Raw genomic sequence first — 19,226 nt, forward strand, 5'->3', positions numbered from 1 at the left:
ATAAGAAGAAATTATATATCTTCAAAAATGTGTTAACACTTTTGATTTATGGAAACAATGGAAACATGTAACACAATAATAAACATTTGTTCATAATTTCAGAATGTAATTAAATAAGATATCTATATATTTTTATTTTATAAATTTATATACTCAAACAGTGAATATAAACTGAGATTTAAAGGTCTTGATAGTTAACTGATTATTTAGATATTGTAACATTTAAATTTTCTGTCAAGGCATATGATAAAATAAGCATAAAATGATTTAAAAAAACAGCTTTTCATATGAGTTTACTAAATGAGTGAAAAAAACACAAAATCTTAAAAGCTGATCTGATTTATTTATATATTCACACATGATACAGAGTATTATAAAAGTAACAAAGTTTGTTTCTACAATGTAAATACAAAAACTGGTAATGAATGTCTGTTGCATAAAATAAAGTGTCCAGCATTTATTTCAATATTAACTGTCACAGTTTGATTTCATTTAATATACAATATATTTTTTAATAAGTGTTTTTATCCCCAGTATCTATGTTATAAATGATGGCAACTAATAAAATTAAAAATAATTTTCATTTAAATGTTTTTCCAGATGCTAGCCAAGGTCTGAATAGAGGTAAAGTTGTTGGATATTGGGTGCCACGTTTTCTCTTTAATGTTCCGTCTTGATTTCTTAATGGATGAGTAGCTATCATTATAGGTAGCTGTAACTTCAGTTTGCTGTCAAATCCTTTAGGTGAAATGATAAACTGCAATATAAACAAAAATTTATAAAAATTATTTTAAGATAAATTAATTAGAAAAAATTAATACATTAATTAAATTCTTATAAATAATTGAGTTTTTTATTGTTTATAGATATAAATTTACAATTTAATTTAAAAATTATAATAAGTTTTATTAATTTAATAAAAAAACAATTTAACATTCTCATCTAATTTTCTATACTTATTTTTCAAAATATCAGGTTAAGCAGTAATTTTAACTGATAATCTATGTTTTAATTTATGAGCTAGACATGTTTATTTTATTAATGAATATTTCTTTTAAGCTGGAATATTTTAAGTATTTAATTGATAATCCATAAATTTTAATTGATAAAGCTGTGTTTTTCCTGTATTTAAAAATTTATAGATTTAACATCTTTTATGCAATTTGCTCAGAATATAAACTACTAGAATGCATTGATTCTCCAATAAAGTTGAATTGCTTCTTTTAAAATATATTTACTAGAATTTAAGAAATTTATTTGAAATTTTTAAAAGAAATTATCTATATATAAAATTTATAGCTGGTTCATTAGCTAAGATGAACATATTTAATAGTCTGTAGATGTTACTATTTAATAAATGAAGAGAAATTAAATGCCAAAGGCATTTGAAATATTAAATTGAGTATTAATCATGCAATGTGATTATATAATGTTCTGTGAAAATTCTTGTTTCTTACATTCTAACTTTTATTATATAAAATAAAACTTTATATAAATTGAGAAGTTGAAAAAAAAAAAAAATAGTTTGTTTGTTTATTCATGACCACATTACATTATAATTTAGTAATAAAGCTAATAAGGTACATTAAAATACAAGTTTTAGTTTAGTCAAAGATTTATTTAAAGTGTGAACAATTTAAGTTGAAAGCTAATTCTAGTAAGTGGAGACAATTGAGGATGTTTAGACACCAAAGTAATTAATGTAATCAATAGACTTGATGAAATTAGAAAACTTCTGGAATAAACTTAACTATGATCATTTAAAATGTCCTCAGGTTAAAATATAGGTTATTACAGTATAAACCTATTGTTGTATTTATTAATTTAAGTAACATTTATAGTAACTAATACTTTAACTTAGTTAAGTGGAGTTTTTCCACTTTTTCATATGAGATTTCATGCTAAAAATTGAATCAGAAATCACAATTTCTACCTCTAAGAAATTAATTAAAACATCAGAAAAATTCACTGAAATATGTACATTTAATGAATTGTTTAAATTAAATTTCTTTAAAATATTAGAAAAATTAATATATTTTAAAAGGATTAATTGATTAAACTCTTAATACTGTTTCTAAGAAAAATTGTTAGAATATTATAGATTATTATAAAACATTTCTTTATGTTCTGTTGTACTAGATTCTATATTTATTTCTAAAAGAATCTTTTCAAGGATGCTGTCTAAGGCTATTGTCAAACTGTCATATATCACTTTTTTTAACATGTGGTTAAATCTCAAATTTTTTTTTTTTTGTAAATTATTAATATTGAAAAATCTCAAAGGGTATTAACTTAAATAAGTTATGTAGTATATCAGAACAATTGCATAGTCTATAAAATTTGAAGAATTGACAGTAAGATTGCAATATACGTTTTTCTTTATCTAAAATTTATTTATTACAGCTTTTTCATATATATAGAATAAGTAATATTTTAAAAATAGTTCAAATTAATTATGAAAATATGAGAAGATTCAATACCGCTGAAAAAATTTTTAGAATAGATGGTATTCAATTGAATTTATATTAAATTTATAGATTTTTAATAGAAAACAAAAAAATTTATACATTGAAACTTGCAAATAAATGTAGTAATATTTAAAATCCATTTAGAAGGTATGAATAGTATTTTTTCTGGATAATATATTATATATAATTTTTAATCTAACCTTTAAGGAAGTTGTGATTATTTAAAACTAAATATACTGGTGGTTTTATAGTAAAATTTATCAAACATAAATTGTAATTGATGAATGAAACTGTATGAATGGGTGTCAGAATGGATTTTTCTATCTTAGGAAGTGATAAAATTTATTTCTTGACACCAAAACAGTTTCAACACTATTACAAAATCATCACCTTAAACGAATTTACTCTAGAAGTGACTTTTCATTTCAAATGATATTGATTTTCAAATTTGAAAGGTGTCACTGGAGCTGACTTTATCAAACATCGATTTCCCTCCCCCTAAAATGCTATTTTTCTAATTCGATCTACAATCTGTTATAAACATTCCCATGGTGCTCTTTCTTAGCAAAAAGGTCAGAAAAAATGGGCACAAAAAAAATATTTGATGTGTTTACTTACATAAACGTCATACTGGATACGTATTAAATGGCATCCTCTTAAATTTGTGGGTGGTAAGGGAGGAACGTACAGCAATTCGTTCTTCCATTTTTCAGCGGTTCCTGCTTCTATTCCACCTTTTTCTATCGAAGCTAATTCTCTTGATTCCGACTGCACGTGTTTATTTTTCACTATATATTGAATAGTCTACGAATAAATAAACTAAATTATTATCTCGTCATCGATTTTTAGGCATTACAAATAATTAACTCTTACTTCCGTCAATATTGCTCTCGTTTTTCGAATACCAACTTTGCTATTGTTTTCTATAGAAGCGTAGATGCAGATACTTTCTCCTGGTACATAACCACCTTTATCTAGTCTCACCCTACAAGTGACTGGTCCTGAAGTGATGCATGGTATACCAAATGTTTCTTCTATTTCGCATAGGAAAGGTTGCTGCAAAATTAAATTAATGACTGTTTAAACGTTCCCATAGTTTAATTGTTAAAGANATTTATTTGAAATTTTTAAAAGAAATTATCTATATATAAAATTTATAGCTGGTTCATTAGCTAAGATGAACATATTTAATAGTCTGTAGATGTTACTATTTAATAAATGAAGAGAAATTAAATGCCAAAGGCATTTGAAATATTAAATTGAGTATTAATCATGCAATGTGATTATATAATGTTCTGTGAAAATTCTTGTTTCTTACATTCTAACTTTTATTATATAAAATAAAACTTTATATAAATTGAGAAGTTGAAAAAAAAAAAAAATAGTTTGTTTGTTTATTCATGACCACATTACATTATAATTTAGTAATAAAGCTAATAAGGTACATTAAAATACAAGTTTTAGTTTAGTCAAAGATTTATTTAAAGTGTGAACAATTTAAGTTGAAAGCTAATTCTAGTAAGTGGAGACAATTGAGGATGTTTAGACACCAAAGTAATTAATGTAATCAATAGACTTGATGAAATTAGAAAACTTCTGGAATAAACTTAACTATGATCATTTAAAATGTCCTCAGGTTAAAATATAGGTTATTACAGTATAAACCTATTGTTGTATTTATTAATTTAAGTAACATTTATAGTAACTAATACTTTAACTTAGTTAAGTGGAGTTTTTCCACTTTTTCATATGAGATTTCATGCTAAAAATTGAATCAGAAATCACAATTTCTACCTCTAAGAAATTAATTAAAACATCAGAAAAATTCACTGAAATATGTACATTTAATGAATTGTTTAAATTAAATTTCTTTAAAATATTAGAAAAATTAATATATTTTAAAAGGATTAATTGATTAAACTCTTAATACTGTTTCTAAGAAAAATTGTTAGAATATTATAGATTATTATAAAACATTTCTTTATGTTCTGTTGTACTAGATTCTATATTTATTTCTAAAAGAATCTTTTCAAGGATGCTGTCTAAGGCTATTGTCAAACTGTCATATATCACTTTTTTTAACATGTGGTTAAATCTCAAATTTTTTTTTTTTTGTAAATTATTAATATTGAAAAATCTCAAAGGGTATTAACTTAAATAAGTTATGTAGTATATCAGAACAATTGCATAGTCTATAAAATTTGAAGAATTGACAGTAAGATTGCAATATACGTTTTTCTTTATCTAAAATTTATTTATTACAGCTTTTTCATATATATAGAATAAGTAATATTTTAAAAATAGTTCAAATTAATTATGAAAATATGAGAAGATTCAATACCGCTGAAAAAATTTTTAGAATAGATGGTATTCAATTGAATTTATATTAAATTTATAGATTTTTAATAGAAAACAAAAAAATTTATACATTGAAACTTGCAAATAAATGTAGTAATATTTAAAATCCATTTAGAAGGTATGAATAGTATTTTTTCTGGATAATATATTATATATAATTTTTAATCTAACCTTTAAGGAAGTTGTGATTATTTAAAACTAAATATACTGGTGGTTTTATAGTAAAATTTATCAAACATAAATTGTAATTGATGAATGAAACTGTATGAATGGGTGTCAGAATGGATTTTTCTATCTTAGGAAGTGATAAAATTTATTTCTTGACACCAAAACAGTTTCAACACTATTACAAAATCATCACCTTAAACGAATTTACTCTAGAAGTGACTTTTCATTTCAAATGATATTGATTTTCAAATTTGAAAGGTGTCACTGGAGCTGACTTTATCAAACATCGATTTCCCTCCCCCTAAAATGCTATTTTTCTAATTCGATCTACAATCTGTTATAAACATTCCCATGGTGCTCTTTCTTAGCAAAAAGGTCAGAAAAAATGGGCACAAAAAAAATATTTGATGTGTTTACTTACATAAACGTCATACTGGATACGTATTAAATGGCATCCTCTTAAATTTGTGGGTGGTAAGGGAGGAACGTACAGCAATTCATTCTTCCATTTTTCAGCGGTTCCTGCTTCTATTCCACCTTTTTCTATCGAAGCTAATTCTCTTGATTCCGACTGCACGTGTTTATTTTTCACTATATATTGAATAGTCTACGAATAAATAAACTAAATTATTATCTCGTCATCGATTTTTAGGCATTACAAATAATTAACTCTTACTTCCGTCAATATTGCTCTCGTTTTTCGAATACCAACTTTGCTATTGTTTTCTATAGAAGCGTAGATGCAGATACTTTCTCCTGGTACATAACCACCTTTATCTAGTCTCACCCTACAAGTGACTGGTCCTGAAGTGATGCATGGTATACCAAATGTTTCTTCTATTTCGCATAGGAAAGGTTGCTGCAAAATTAAATTAATGACTGTTTAAACGTTCCCATAGTTTAATTGTTAAAGAATAAGCAAATTACCATTAAAAGTGCTGGTTCTAGATTCAAATCGATGGGATTCATGACTATGAAAACTTGTTGAGTTGTATGAATCAAACCGTTAGGTTCCTTTAGAGAAGCTTTACAATAATATTGCACCCAACCGTGTTTTCCTAGAAAAGTCGATGGCATACCTAATGGCAGACCTAACTTAAATGGAAAGGAATGGACTCCGGGAGATAATATTACGTTTCCATTACCTGAAATAAATCATATACATATTTTAACATTTATAATAACTCGTAAGTTAAATTATTAACGCAATAAAGGAATTATTGATGTAGGTTAATGACGGAAATTATAGGGACATTTGCAGATTAATGAGTTCTGATAATATATTAAACAAGTTTTTATTAAAATAGTAGGTAGTTTCATATCCTTGTCACTATATCTTGTAATAATAGCGTATTAAATAAATAAATAAAATATATATATATATATATATATATATATTACGAAAATAGTTTATTTATTTTGGACGTAATAGTAATAAATGCGTTGGAAATCAATTGTTGTAGATGTAATTATCTGAGATATTGAAAGTCAAGTATATGTTTTACGAATTATACAAAAATTAGACCTGAAAAGTAACAGAGTGCTTCAAGACTAATAAAATTTTAGCAACATTTAAACATTTTAATTTTGTTTTGTTTTTTTTCACTAATTCAAGTTAATGAATTAATTTAAAAACAATACAGTCGAATTGTCTTAATTCGAACACGAGAGGGAATTTAAAGAAGTTCAAATTTTAAAATTAAATTAGTTTCTCCAAGTTTCTAATATTCAAATGTCTGGCGATATCACACTTTTTGTTCACTTTTCACTCCTTTAATCAATTAACTTTTTAAGTTGTAGTTTCAAGCTTAAACACTAAAATTATAGCTAAACAACAACAATATCTAGACGTAAATGTCATTAAAATTGTGAACGTAAGTGACAATTCGCCCACGTTCCAGATGTTTACAAAGCACATGTATTTCGTGAATCCCCGAAAGCATTCATTCTATAAATTATTTTTACTTTCATTTTTCCTATTTCATTTTCAAAATTTGGATAATTCAAACCATAGCAGGTTTGAATTCAAATGTTTATAAAAAAATCCGAATTAATTGTTTTTCACACACAACTTATATAGAAATTTCAAAGAGGAACAATAGTACATAAAGCAGGAGTTCCTAACCTTTTTTATGTGTCAACCCCTTGAATATTATAGCATATATAAATAGTCTATAGTAGGGGAAGGTGGTGCAAGATGAGAACGTTAAGGTTTGAAAAATCATAAGATGGCAACCACTTTAATGAGAACAATAATTTTTTTTATTTTCAACAATTACATTTGGTAATATATAATACAAAATTTAATTTTCGAAAAACGTTTCTAAAAACAAGAAAATTTAATGTTTTAAAATTATATGTAAATGCACCATCTTGCCCCATCTATGGGGTAAGATGGGGATATTATTTTTATATACAAGAAGGACAAATTAAAATGTTAAACTGTCGTTTTCTTCAATATTGGCACAAGAACAGTGTGTCCATTTATCACAACGGCTACATTTAGCCCAACTCTGCAGATAGAGTATAACCCTCCACAATAGAGGCATTCTGTGTCATTTGTCTTTTGTTTCTTGTTAGGCCTACCCTTGCTGAAAGGGCCTGTTTGTCGTCTCTTCATCAATAAAGTCTGCCTCCGAAAATACTTCTGGATTCATAGGCCATATTCATGGTCAACCTGGGGCTAGACGGGGTACTCCATCTTGCCCCCAATGTATACTTTCTATACTGACTGCAAACACACGTAAACTTCATTTCAAAACTAAACAATTACAGTCTTAAAGGTTACTTTGAATACCATAATATCTTCATCTGAAAGGTAATGTAAAAGTTCACAATGATACTCTGTAAAAACTTTTTAGCAGGCATAAAATTAGATGAAGGATTGTTGAAACATGAAAAACGTATCTTACTTCCAAACAAAGAGAGCGATTTGGACGTTCTCTCGCTCCATGATCCCTTTCGAGGTAGACATTTAGTTCCCTAAGCAGCTAGATAAAAGAACATTAACCACAAATAAACAGACGTCCCCGTCTTACCCCATGACGCCATCTTGCACCACCTTCCCCTATATATGCAACAGCCTCCTACATAATTGTAAAAGGCGTTTTCCTACATTTATTTGAGAGCAAGATATGTGTAAAATTTTTTATATTGCTGTTTTATCGACCCATAAGGGGTCAATACCGACTCCATTGGGAAGCCCTGATATAAAATTTTGAACTGTTTGTGTAGTTTTCTGTTTGATCTATTATCTGGAAGATTTTATTTTCTTAATTTTGTGATTAAGATGCTTACAAATTTATTAAATTTTAGCATGTAAGATTATTAATTAAAAATTTGAACTTCATCCAACCATATAATAAAAAAAGTATTTACTCGGCGTTTAAAATTGTCTTATAATTCAAGGGAGAGAAAAGCTTTTATTAATTTAATGGAATTTTTTAATATTTAAATTATGTGTTCAATTAGAAAAGAAAATAGCGTAAACACCGCAAATTAGCGCGATTGTTTTTACTTACACAGATTTTCAGAAAATATTTGCTCGAGTAAATTTACATAATTTAAATTTTAAATAGTAACAATACATTAATTACTTAATTTTATTTGTCTTGTAGATAAATTAAACCTTTCACTAATCTTTCATTAATTCAAAGAAACTTCGTCTGAGTGTATTGTAAACAGAGAAATTTAACTATTCTCACATAAGAATGAAATCATTCTCATCACAGCCTACAATTTATTTAATAAAATTATTTTAGAATAATATAGGCATTGATTTACCATGTGATTACATCAAATCTTGCACATTATAAATTCTTATAAAAATTTTATTAAAATATATTTAGTCTATAGCCTACAAAATTAACTATATTTACAGTAATTTACAAGCCTTGTTATGAGTAAAACTTCTTCCTCAGTTAGCAATATTAACTACTTAATGATATTAATTGATATCTGAGCCTTTAGAAATAGGCCTACAGTTTGTAAATTAGATTAAAACACTATAATTAGAGTAATTAGCATCTCTAATTATGATTTGTTTAACGTATGAGAAATTGTATAGGATTAAGAGTACTGTGTAATTCCCATTAATGCTGATCTAAATCATAAGTGCACATGAATCAAAGCTATATAAACATATGTTTAAATTTAATAATGCATTTTTTTTAAATATAATTTTTAATGTTTCAATAAGATTTTCCACTCGTGAAAGACAGAGGAAATTATATAACGATATCTTCTTATCCAATCTATAAATAGAAAGAATAAAAAGAATATACGATCGATCATTTTGCTTTAAGACATGGATTTTAAATTAGAAATGCCATACAGTAATTTAAATTTAATCGTTACCTGTTTAAATATTAAGTAAAGCTGTCAAGAATTGTAAGGTTAGAAAACAAAACAATCGATTCGTATTGTATCGAATTTAAATTTGAGAATGTTTTCATTTTTATTGTATTGTTTGAGATAAAAAATTAATTACTATATAGTCAATCAAAAAATAAATTATTCGTGATTGAAAAGAATACTTATTACTATATTTTTGTTATTTCGATCGTTAATACTTAACTAGAATTATTCTAGTTAATGATAAAAAGCTGGCAAGTGCACTTTTGTTCGACTTTCCTGGCACTCGAACGGGGAGGTTAAGAGGACTATTAGGAAGTCCGATAATTTTCTAGGATATAAAATTTAAGTAAGAATAAAAGCTTAAAAGGAGCAATTTCGTCGAATTATGATAAAAATCTTCATTTAAAAGAATAGTTTACAAAGGTTAGAAAAAATAACTTTTATATTATTAATTATTATAAAAAGGCTCATTTTGAGGGTAAAGATGAATTCTTTAAAATATTGTAAATGCCAATAGCAAGTGGAATCCCTGGAGATAAGATTAAGGTTGCTAGATACTTGGGGATTAAATGAGTTCCTCCCGAAAGGTACTGCGATGCTTTAATTCCAGGACACGCAAAAGATATGAATTTTACTCTGCCAGTGACAGAAATACATTTAAAATGTGGAAATAAAAAAAAGATATTTTATTGTAAGTTTTTGCAATATTGATAGTTTCTACAATTTTACACAGAATTTTATAAACAGATTTTACAATAAAGTTCTCCCTTAGGTAGATGGCAGTCAGAAAAATCTGTGATAATCCCGGAAAGCCGGGACATCTTATAACCGTAGATATGACACGATCCCCTCTATTTCTTCACCCTCTTGAGTTCTATACTCCAAAATTTAGTAGCACCAATATCTCTTATGCACAAGTTACCCTGCCAAATTTCGTTTCGTAATCTTTACCCCCAGCCTGAGATATTGAACGAAATAGACACGATATAGCCTATACATACATTTACGGAATTTTTCCCCTTTCACTTTTCCGGCTGTTATATATAACAAGAGCGATAGGTCAAAAAAATGACCTCCAAGATTTTTGCATTTTTGGACTTGGGACACCTTGAAACGCCGAGAAAGGAAAAAAAAATTTCGGGGGTAATTTCTGTATGTATGTATGGATGTTGGTGTGTGTATCGGGGCACGATGTTCACTCTCTTTGAATCTTAATAACTGTCGTGCATTTTGTCGAAAATTTCTGAAATTTGTAGGGAGGTTTATGTATTAGGGAGAATGATAATATTAAATTTTGGTGATTAAAGGTCGCGGGGTGAGAAGATAAAGGGGTCGTGTGTATCTCCAGTATGGTCGGACTTAATGACGATTTTACTTGTTATTAACATTTACAATTTTTTACAAAACTCATCCCTATCCTCAAAATTAGGCTTTTTGCAGTTTTATAATAGTTAAATATATAAAAAGATTTAAAATAAAATATCATAACAGATGGCGCTACCAAAATTTTAAATGCTGCCAGGAAAGTTGAGCAACTCGTTGCTGGTTTATTTTTACTTTTTTATGAATAAGTTTATTTTATAATTAATTTTTGATAAAAAAAATATGCTTTTAATGTCTTGCAAACTCGAGAGGTTTGAATCTAAATTGGGAGCGGATAATTATTTTGGATGAAATATTACATCGCCATTTTAAGACTATATACTGTATACCTACATGATTTAACTAATTACAAAGTTATAAATGTTTAATTATATATATAATTTATATATTTATCAAATAAATCATAAAGAATTTAGTAAAATTGAACTGTTTTTAATTTTAATTATATATATAATTTATTAAAATACATTACTTCAAAAGTAATTGAGATTTTGAAGTATTCATAAATTATTATTTAATTTTATAAGTTAATACACTTATACATACACAAGAAGCCAATTTAAAGTTTATTCAAATATTTACAGTATATTCAACACTTTTATTGAATATATTAGATGAAATGTTTGATGTAACTACCGGTGGCCAAATGGATAAAACTCTGGACATGGGTAGTTGGTGGCCGGTTTGCGGGCTGGTCACGTAAAATTTTTAGTTTTCTTTAGGTTATATTATTATTATATAAAAATAATACAAGTACCAATTTGATGTCTAACACCTAAATAGGGACCAGTGTCCCTTAAGAAGAAAGTCCTCCTGGGAGGCAATTCCTTTGGCACGGGTCAACAGCAATCGTTACAAGATGTCTTCCCTCGATTTTAGGTTTTATTCATATACGGACCTACCGAAAGAGATGCCTCCCGGAAAGTCTTTTATGGAAAACTGGCTCCCATTTAAATGTTACTAACGTGAAGAAAACCCAGAAAATTCCAAGTGGCCAATTGGCGAGAAGCGAATTCACGACCAAATACCAGAGTTCAATGGTTTTATCTACTCGACCACTAGTGGGGTTGTTCTTTCTTAACGTCAGAAACATAAATAAAAGGTAAATGGTTTAAAATTCACTTATTTTTTCTAATTACTGTATATTGAGCGAATAATATACATCCTGTGTCTAACACAGTGTATTATCAACATTAGTCATAATTCTAATCTAAGATCAGGGATTTCTAGCGTCATTAGTCATTTAATATTTTATATAAATTTAAGTAAAAGTTTCTTATGTATTAATTTAAGTTATGTTTTATTTTAATTATTATTTTTACGACAGTTTTATTAAAAATCAAAATTTTTTGTTGTTAAGAATTAAATAAATCCCAGGAAATAAATTTTGTATTTTCTATTTTAAAAAATACTATATGTGTTGTTGAGATTTCTGAAAGTAGACAATCTTAAATTGCAAGAACTTTTCGATAACAAGAATCTGTCAAAAAAGTTTGCCATGTAACATATATGAGAACAATATAAAGAAAATAAAAAGATGTGTCAGATTCTGCTTATATATATAAGCAGAATATATATATATAAATATTTTTTTAAAATAATTCGCCAAATAATCAATTTTTGGGCCCAAAAGTTAGATGTTTTAACTCTATAATCCTTTTATATCAGCTATAGTATTTCATACAGCAAACAAAATATCCAATGGTTTAACCACGTACAATTTATTATTCAACTTTCTCTTCTAAATATGCATTTCGGGCTGACGTAAATTCTCAACCCCTCTTCAGTGCCAAATCTAGAACATTTTTTCTTTTTATATTATTATTATATAAAAAGAATACAAGTACCAATTTAATGACTACCTACAATTTGTAAGTGCTTTCATAAAAGAACAACCACAGGTGAAAATTCAATTCCGGGTTCAAGTACATATCTAGTGTTTATACTATTTAAGAAATACAGTAGAGCGTCGTTTATCCGAAAGTCGGTTATCCGAAAGCATTCCAGTCTGCAAATTTAAATTTTCGCGAGTACTGTGGCGCTGCAATCTTTGGCTATATCTTGTGCTACTCCAATATTTTTTTTTGTTGGTGTGTGTGTTTTAGCTGGCAACACTGGCACTTTTGTGTAGTGTTTTTCTGAGGACTGTGTGTCGTGCTGAATTGAACGTTTTTGATACTAGATCAACTTCTAAAGTACATTTTTTTGGTTTTTATATCTTTCAATATATTTATTTTGTTTTTACAAAATAAAAATAATAATTTTTAACGATACAATAGCCACGATTATTATTTTAAAACGTTTTCGTTAGGCTTAATATTGACGAAAATTCAACGCGAAGCGACACGCAACTGAGAATATTTTCAACATGGAATAGGTTAATATATTTTTCGTACACAATCGGTTATCCGAAAAACAAGTTATCCGAACAACCCCAGTCCCCAATTGATTCGGATAAACGACGCTCTACTGTATTATATATTAGTACTATTTACATTTACAGTTGATTAAATTATTTACACAATGCTACTCACATTTTAAATATATCTTAATCCTATGGAGATTGTTGGACAGTACATCTTATAGAATTTCATGTTTTTTTCCTTATCTTGGCTTGTTTATACTATTACAATAGAGCATCGATTATCCGACCCCCGATTAACCGTCACATTGGTTAACCGACCGTTGTAGTCGGCAAATTTCAAATGTTCGCTAGTGACGTGGCGCTACAATATTTGGCTGTGTCTTGGCTACTTTAATATAATTTTTGTTAAATTTTTGAGTGTTTTAGCTGGCAACACTGGCTCGACCATGAAAGGGAGGCCAGTATTTAAACGAGATTTAATTTTCTAATTATGAGTAGTTGTTTGTTTTCTGAGCAATAAAATAATTTTAAAATAATTTTTAACGATACAATAGCGACGATTATTATTTAGAAAAAAATTTGTTAGGCTTAACATCGATGAAAATTCAACGCGAAGTAGGTTAACGATATACTAATATACTAATTACATTTAACTAATTAATAGCGATATACTAATATACTATACTGATAATGTATTTTTTTATTTTCGGTTATCCGATTTTTTCAGTTATCCGACCAACCTGAGTCCCCAATTAAGTCGGATAATCGATGCTCTACTGTAATTATAATATTTCACTCGAATAATTTCAAATTAAAAACCGAACTTCTTACCAATTATCACCAATGTACTTACATTAAAAACAAGACAGATGCCCACTTGTTAACATTTAAAATAATCACACCAAAATTAAAAATACGTAAAAAAGAACCTACGCTATACCTATAAATTCCCACTGTCTGTCCTTCCTTAATCTCGAGAACCGGAGTTAGATGAAAGCCGAGACCGGATATGAAAAGATTAGAGGCAAGAAGTCACGTATACGAATGCCAATGCAAACTGGAAGTTACGTTATTTCAATTCAAAAATTTTCCCTTGAAAGGAGTTAGACGACCAGCACCACTATATTGCTAACAGGAAAAGTATGATGTACAGGGGCAAGACATTAGTATAATTTGAGGTGGAGAGCATATTTTAAATTAAATAAATTAAAAATATGATTAAAAATTGCAGCCCGGAATTGTGACCATGTCATAATAAATAAATGCTCGTAATTGATTCATTTATTATGGGAAAAAATTTTTTAATTAACCGATAAGTATCAAATTCTATTAAATAAACTTACTAATTCCGAAATTCCTTGGAAAAAAAACAATAGTTTTAATAAGATAAAATATAATTGTTTCTGGTATCTTATCTTTATAATGTAAAAACAGTATTCGAGATAAAGAATTTCTTTCAGAAATCTAACATAATAAAATAGCGATACTAAATTGATGCATATATCAATTTATTTTGCATAATTTTACAATTTATATAGATATTTCTTTGAAAAAAAATGATGTGGATGCAATTCCTAGTCATGAATTGTAGCTTTTGACTACAGTTTATAACTGAAACTGCATTGCTACACAGGGTGTGGCATAAATAGCATTATTTTTCCAAGTGTATAGTGCAGGTAGCGTTAATTGGTTTTTGTTTTTTTGTAAATAGTGAAAAAACATGTCTCCTCTTTACTTAACTTGTTTTTTCGCTGTTTATAGCTTAGAAACAAAAACAAAATTAATAACCAATTAACATTAGACATAATTTACATCCGAAAAAGCTGTGCCGTTTATGCCTCATCCCTGTATAAGCTCGTAGTTTGTATCAACTGGAAACTATGATAAATTTTTAAAAATCTGATATAGTAATATTAAATCTATTTACATTACAATCAAAACATAATTATATTAATTTTATGAAATGTTTACATCTTTATAATGTAAAGGTTAAATTGTACGCATCTTGATGTATCATTTTTGTACTTTATAATATATATTTATATATTTAAAATAAATCAGTAGTTGTTGACTGTAGGATATGAAAGATTTATGTCTCAGCAAAGTAAACAAATATTGATAAATTATTCTTGAACAAAATTATATTGAAAATCTCAATTTCAGATGAAACGAAGATAAAATAACAACGATTTAATATAAAATTTTTAATTAAAAAATATTATCGAAACAATAAAATAAAATTAATTTTCAAAATAATATATTTACTTATTCATAAATTGGTTACATTAATGTAATATATATTTTTTTATTTTTTTATAATATCCTATATAATTTATCAAACACTTTCATGTTATAAACAGTATTAAATGATATCATATTTCTAAAAGTTATTTTTGTGAATAATTCCTATCCAACTGAACAAATCTTTTATAAGCTTAAATATATTTTTTTTTCCGTCGTAAAAGGAAGAATTTGTAAATTCTTTTGACAGAAAATTTCAGACAAAACTACTATATTTTAGGCAATTTCCAGCAATTCTTCCTAGTTATATAATGTATAAGATGAAATTTGATGTGAGTTTTAGTAGAAACTATCAAAATATATTCATACATATCAAAATATATACATTTTTACAGCTTTCAGATCTTATGTATGAAATAAAGAAATTCAATTACTGTACGTAGAAATAATCCAATGATAATGTAAATAATTTGTAAATTTTAAGTATAAACTTTTACAAACTTTTAATCACCAGTTTACTATTTGTTTAATTAACATAACTATTAGATAAATTAAGAACTTTTATAGTTGCGACAAATAATTTTTTACAAGTTTTTAATAGAGATTATTGTATTGTTATTATGGTATTTTGGATTACAAGGCATGAAAAAAAATGAAGGAAATGTATAAAAATATATGAATAAAATCAATAAAAAGGAATTTTTCATTAAGTTTTTAAAATTAAAAGACTAAATTTTGGATGCTCACCAGTGGCCGAGTGGACAAAATCACTGAAAGCTGGTTGGTGATGGGTTCTCGCCTGGCCATGTGGCGTTTTCTGTGATTTTTTCACGTTTTTTACACCTAAATACTGTAATTTCCTATAGAAAATCCTCCCGGGAAGCATCCTCCCACAGCAGATAGCCTACCTGTCGCGTTGCCGCATACAAACAAACTACTAAATTTTGGGGGGCTTTGTATTCATAGACTGGCCAGGTGGCTCTGTTGGTATCGCCTCTATCTAGATATGTAAATATGATTCGAAGAAACATCCATTTTTATATCTGGAGTAAAATTTACTTCCAATTCTACGAAATAGAAATAAATCATTGTGAGTTCTGCTGTATTAATTATATAAGTGATTTCATGTACTGAAACAGGTAATTAAATAGTTTTAATGTCGTATAAAGTGGATGATATTATTGTTGAAGTATTCAATATGTGATTAAATATAAACATTCAATAGTTAGATAATGAATAATACACGAAATAAATTCGAATTCTTGAAGAATTCGAATTTATTTCGTATTAATTGCATATTAGATTTTTGTAAATATACCAAATTTTTATATTTTGAATTTTTATATTCTAACGAGAATTTCTATTTTTTAAAAAATTATTAGTTTTAAAGTTAAGATGCAAATTTAATAAATTGAATCTAATTAAAGTGCGAAATTTAATTTGAATAATCTTGTTTAGATGATGATTTTATTCTGGAAAAAAAGGAAGTAATTATGAATTAGTAAAGTAACTAGAATGAAATATAAAATAATAATTATAAGTAATAATTCTATTAACAATAAAAATTTGGTAATTATAAGATAAGTAAATACATAATTACCAAAAATATAATTAAGAGTTAAGAACGTTTTATAAGCTTTATTTTTTTAAAGTTTGTTTAATATTTTTGAAAATTATAATTCAAGCTTACTCCAAAACTGTATTAGTAGTAATAATTGCTTTTAAAATGTTTTCGTGTTCGTGTAATTCATATTAAATTAGCAATTTTTGGACAAAAGATCTTTGCGTAACCAGGATACTGGTTGCGAAATTCTCTTTAGGGACGAGCGTCTCCTAAATAGTTCAGAAAAATGAAAAAAAATCGAGCAAAAATGCAATTTTTAATTTATTTAATGTAAAATATATACTCTCAATTTTACTAGGGTTTTGCCCCTGTACATCATACTTTTCCTAATAACAACGAAGTCATGCCGGTCATCTATGTAACTCCGTTCCCGGGAACATTTTGAATTGAAATTTGTCGCGGGTTCGCATCTGACAACGGTGGAGTTTCCAGGTTTTTCTTCACGTGCATAACACCTAAGTAGGGGGCAAGTATCGTATAAAAGTCTTTCTGGGAGGCACCTCTCCTTGGCAGCTCTCCCACGTGTTGCGTTGCCGTATTTCACGAAAACGAACCAATCTTCATCTGAAAGCGAGCTTTCTTCTTATTTTCTATCCGCATACATATTGAGGCAGACAAATCGATATGATGATGGTGATGATGCGAAGATATCGTTCTATAAAGTAATATTTTGCAGCATTTCTTTGTAATTTAGAAATTAACGAAAGAAAATTTTTATTAAAATTAAATGATAAGAAATAAATTAGTAATAATTTATTCAGTTTATATTGAAACCAGCATATTTGTATATCGTTTTAATAAAATTTATTCACTTAAATTCGTAAATAAGAAATGTATTACCATCGATATAATATCTCATTATTGCGTTATTTGTTTAATGAAAATCATTGTGTAAACAGTTATCAAGTTAATTTATATTTTCAATAGAAACTTTGCAACTTAATTTACTATTAAATAATTACAGATTTAAAACAAAAAATCCTTTCTTGAAGTTTTTAATTGGGCTGCAATTTTCAAAAATTACACACCTATAAATTCCCACCAGCGTCCGTCTGTCCGTCTGTTGTCTGTCCTTCCCGTTATGTCGGATCCCCGAAAAATTCCTATTGTTTTTAACCCGGTCATCCCATTATGGAAGTGGCTAAAACCATAATGGGCTTTCTAAAAATAGCCCATTATGAATTGGAAAATGTTAAATTCTAATTAACATTTTTATAAATAGTCAAAAATACGTTTGATAAATAGATAAATAATTTTTTTAAAAGGTTACAATAAGGATATTTCTGCATGGAATCTTTCAATTATTTCAGCAAATAATTTATGTGCAGTATTAAATTTTAACAATATTATAGTCTAGTAACGAATCGATTAATATTACTCTTCGGGCAAAGAGAATAATTAATTTGGCATCTTGAGAAATGTTCGGCGAACGAATTANGCAAAGCTTTTTTTTCAGTTTACAGCAGTATTTATTACACAAAATTTAAGTAAAGCTTAACATGCCGATCTTGCCCCGGTCTCCCCTATACTAGGGGGTTTTCCAAGGTGCAAGAGTGAATCTTTGATCCGTTTGCCTTAAAATCTAATTGTTCCTTTATTTTTAGTATTGTTATATAAATTTAAATAAAATCGACTCTTTTTTTTACTTTCCGACTGTTATGTATATAACATGAGTATTATAATCGTGTCAAATTCGACTCTCCGAGTTTTATTTATTTATTTGCAAATATCGACGTTTTGAGACCCCTAAACCACCAAAAATGTAAAATAAAAGGGGAAAATTCTGTGTATGTATGTAGGCTATATGTCTATTTCATTTGATATCAGAATGGCATCAAAACGATTAATGCAGGAACGAAAATTAACACACTAACTTGTATATAAGGGGCATATAAAGCTTTTACTTAACTAATACTCGTAAATGATTTATTATTATTATTATTATTATCGAAAATTGTCATTGTATATAGAGCATTCGCAGTTTTCAGGAATTGTCAATTTATTCTATAACATACAATAAGGCGCTTCAGGAACTTACTTAATTTAAATCTATGTTAGCTCGTAATTTATTCATTTTTTTAAAGAATTATGGATAAAATCTTAAGAAATTCTCACTATACATATCCCTATTTAATGAAAAATTAAAAACATCAAAAATAAATTAGGGAACATTTTGCAATTATATATTTATGGCCATTATTAATATAAGAAACTATAACGTAAATAAAATTCTTAAAATATTATTTATGTAAGGATATTTCTG

General features: G+C 27.2%; 1 protein-coding gene across 1 annotated transcript in view; it reads right to left on the minus strand.

Moving 5' to 3' along the window:
* Positions 1–274: 274 nt before the first annotated feature.
* The window catches only part of LOC111642431 (arrestin domain-containing protein 4-like), a 46,086-nt gene continuing 27,134 nt past the window's right edge, over positions 275–19,226 (minus strand). Inside the window, exons 3-6 of the mRNA XM_023388787.1 lie at positions 5,922–6,139; positions 5,671–5,853; positions 5,416–5,601; positions 275–757 (exon numbers count right to left, since the gene is read on the minus strand). Coding sequence (XP_023244555.1) covers positions 581–757; positions 5,416–5,601; positions 5,671–5,853; positions 5,922–6,139 — 764 coding nt within the window. The 3' untranslated portion in view covers positions 275–580. The remainder of the gene's footprint in view (positions 758–5,415; positions 5,602–5,670; positions 5,854–5,921; positions 6,140–19,226) is intronic.

The sequence above is a fragment of the Centruroides sculpturatus genome, unplaced genomic scaffold (assembly GCF_000671375.1).
Source record: "Centruroides sculpturatus isolate CEXI.00-Female unplaced genomic scaffold, Cexi_2.0 scaffold191, whole genome shotgun sequence".
NCBI classification, from domain to species: Eukaryota; Metazoa; Arthropoda; class Arachnida; order Scorpiones; family Buthidae; genus Centruroides; species Centruroides sculpturatus.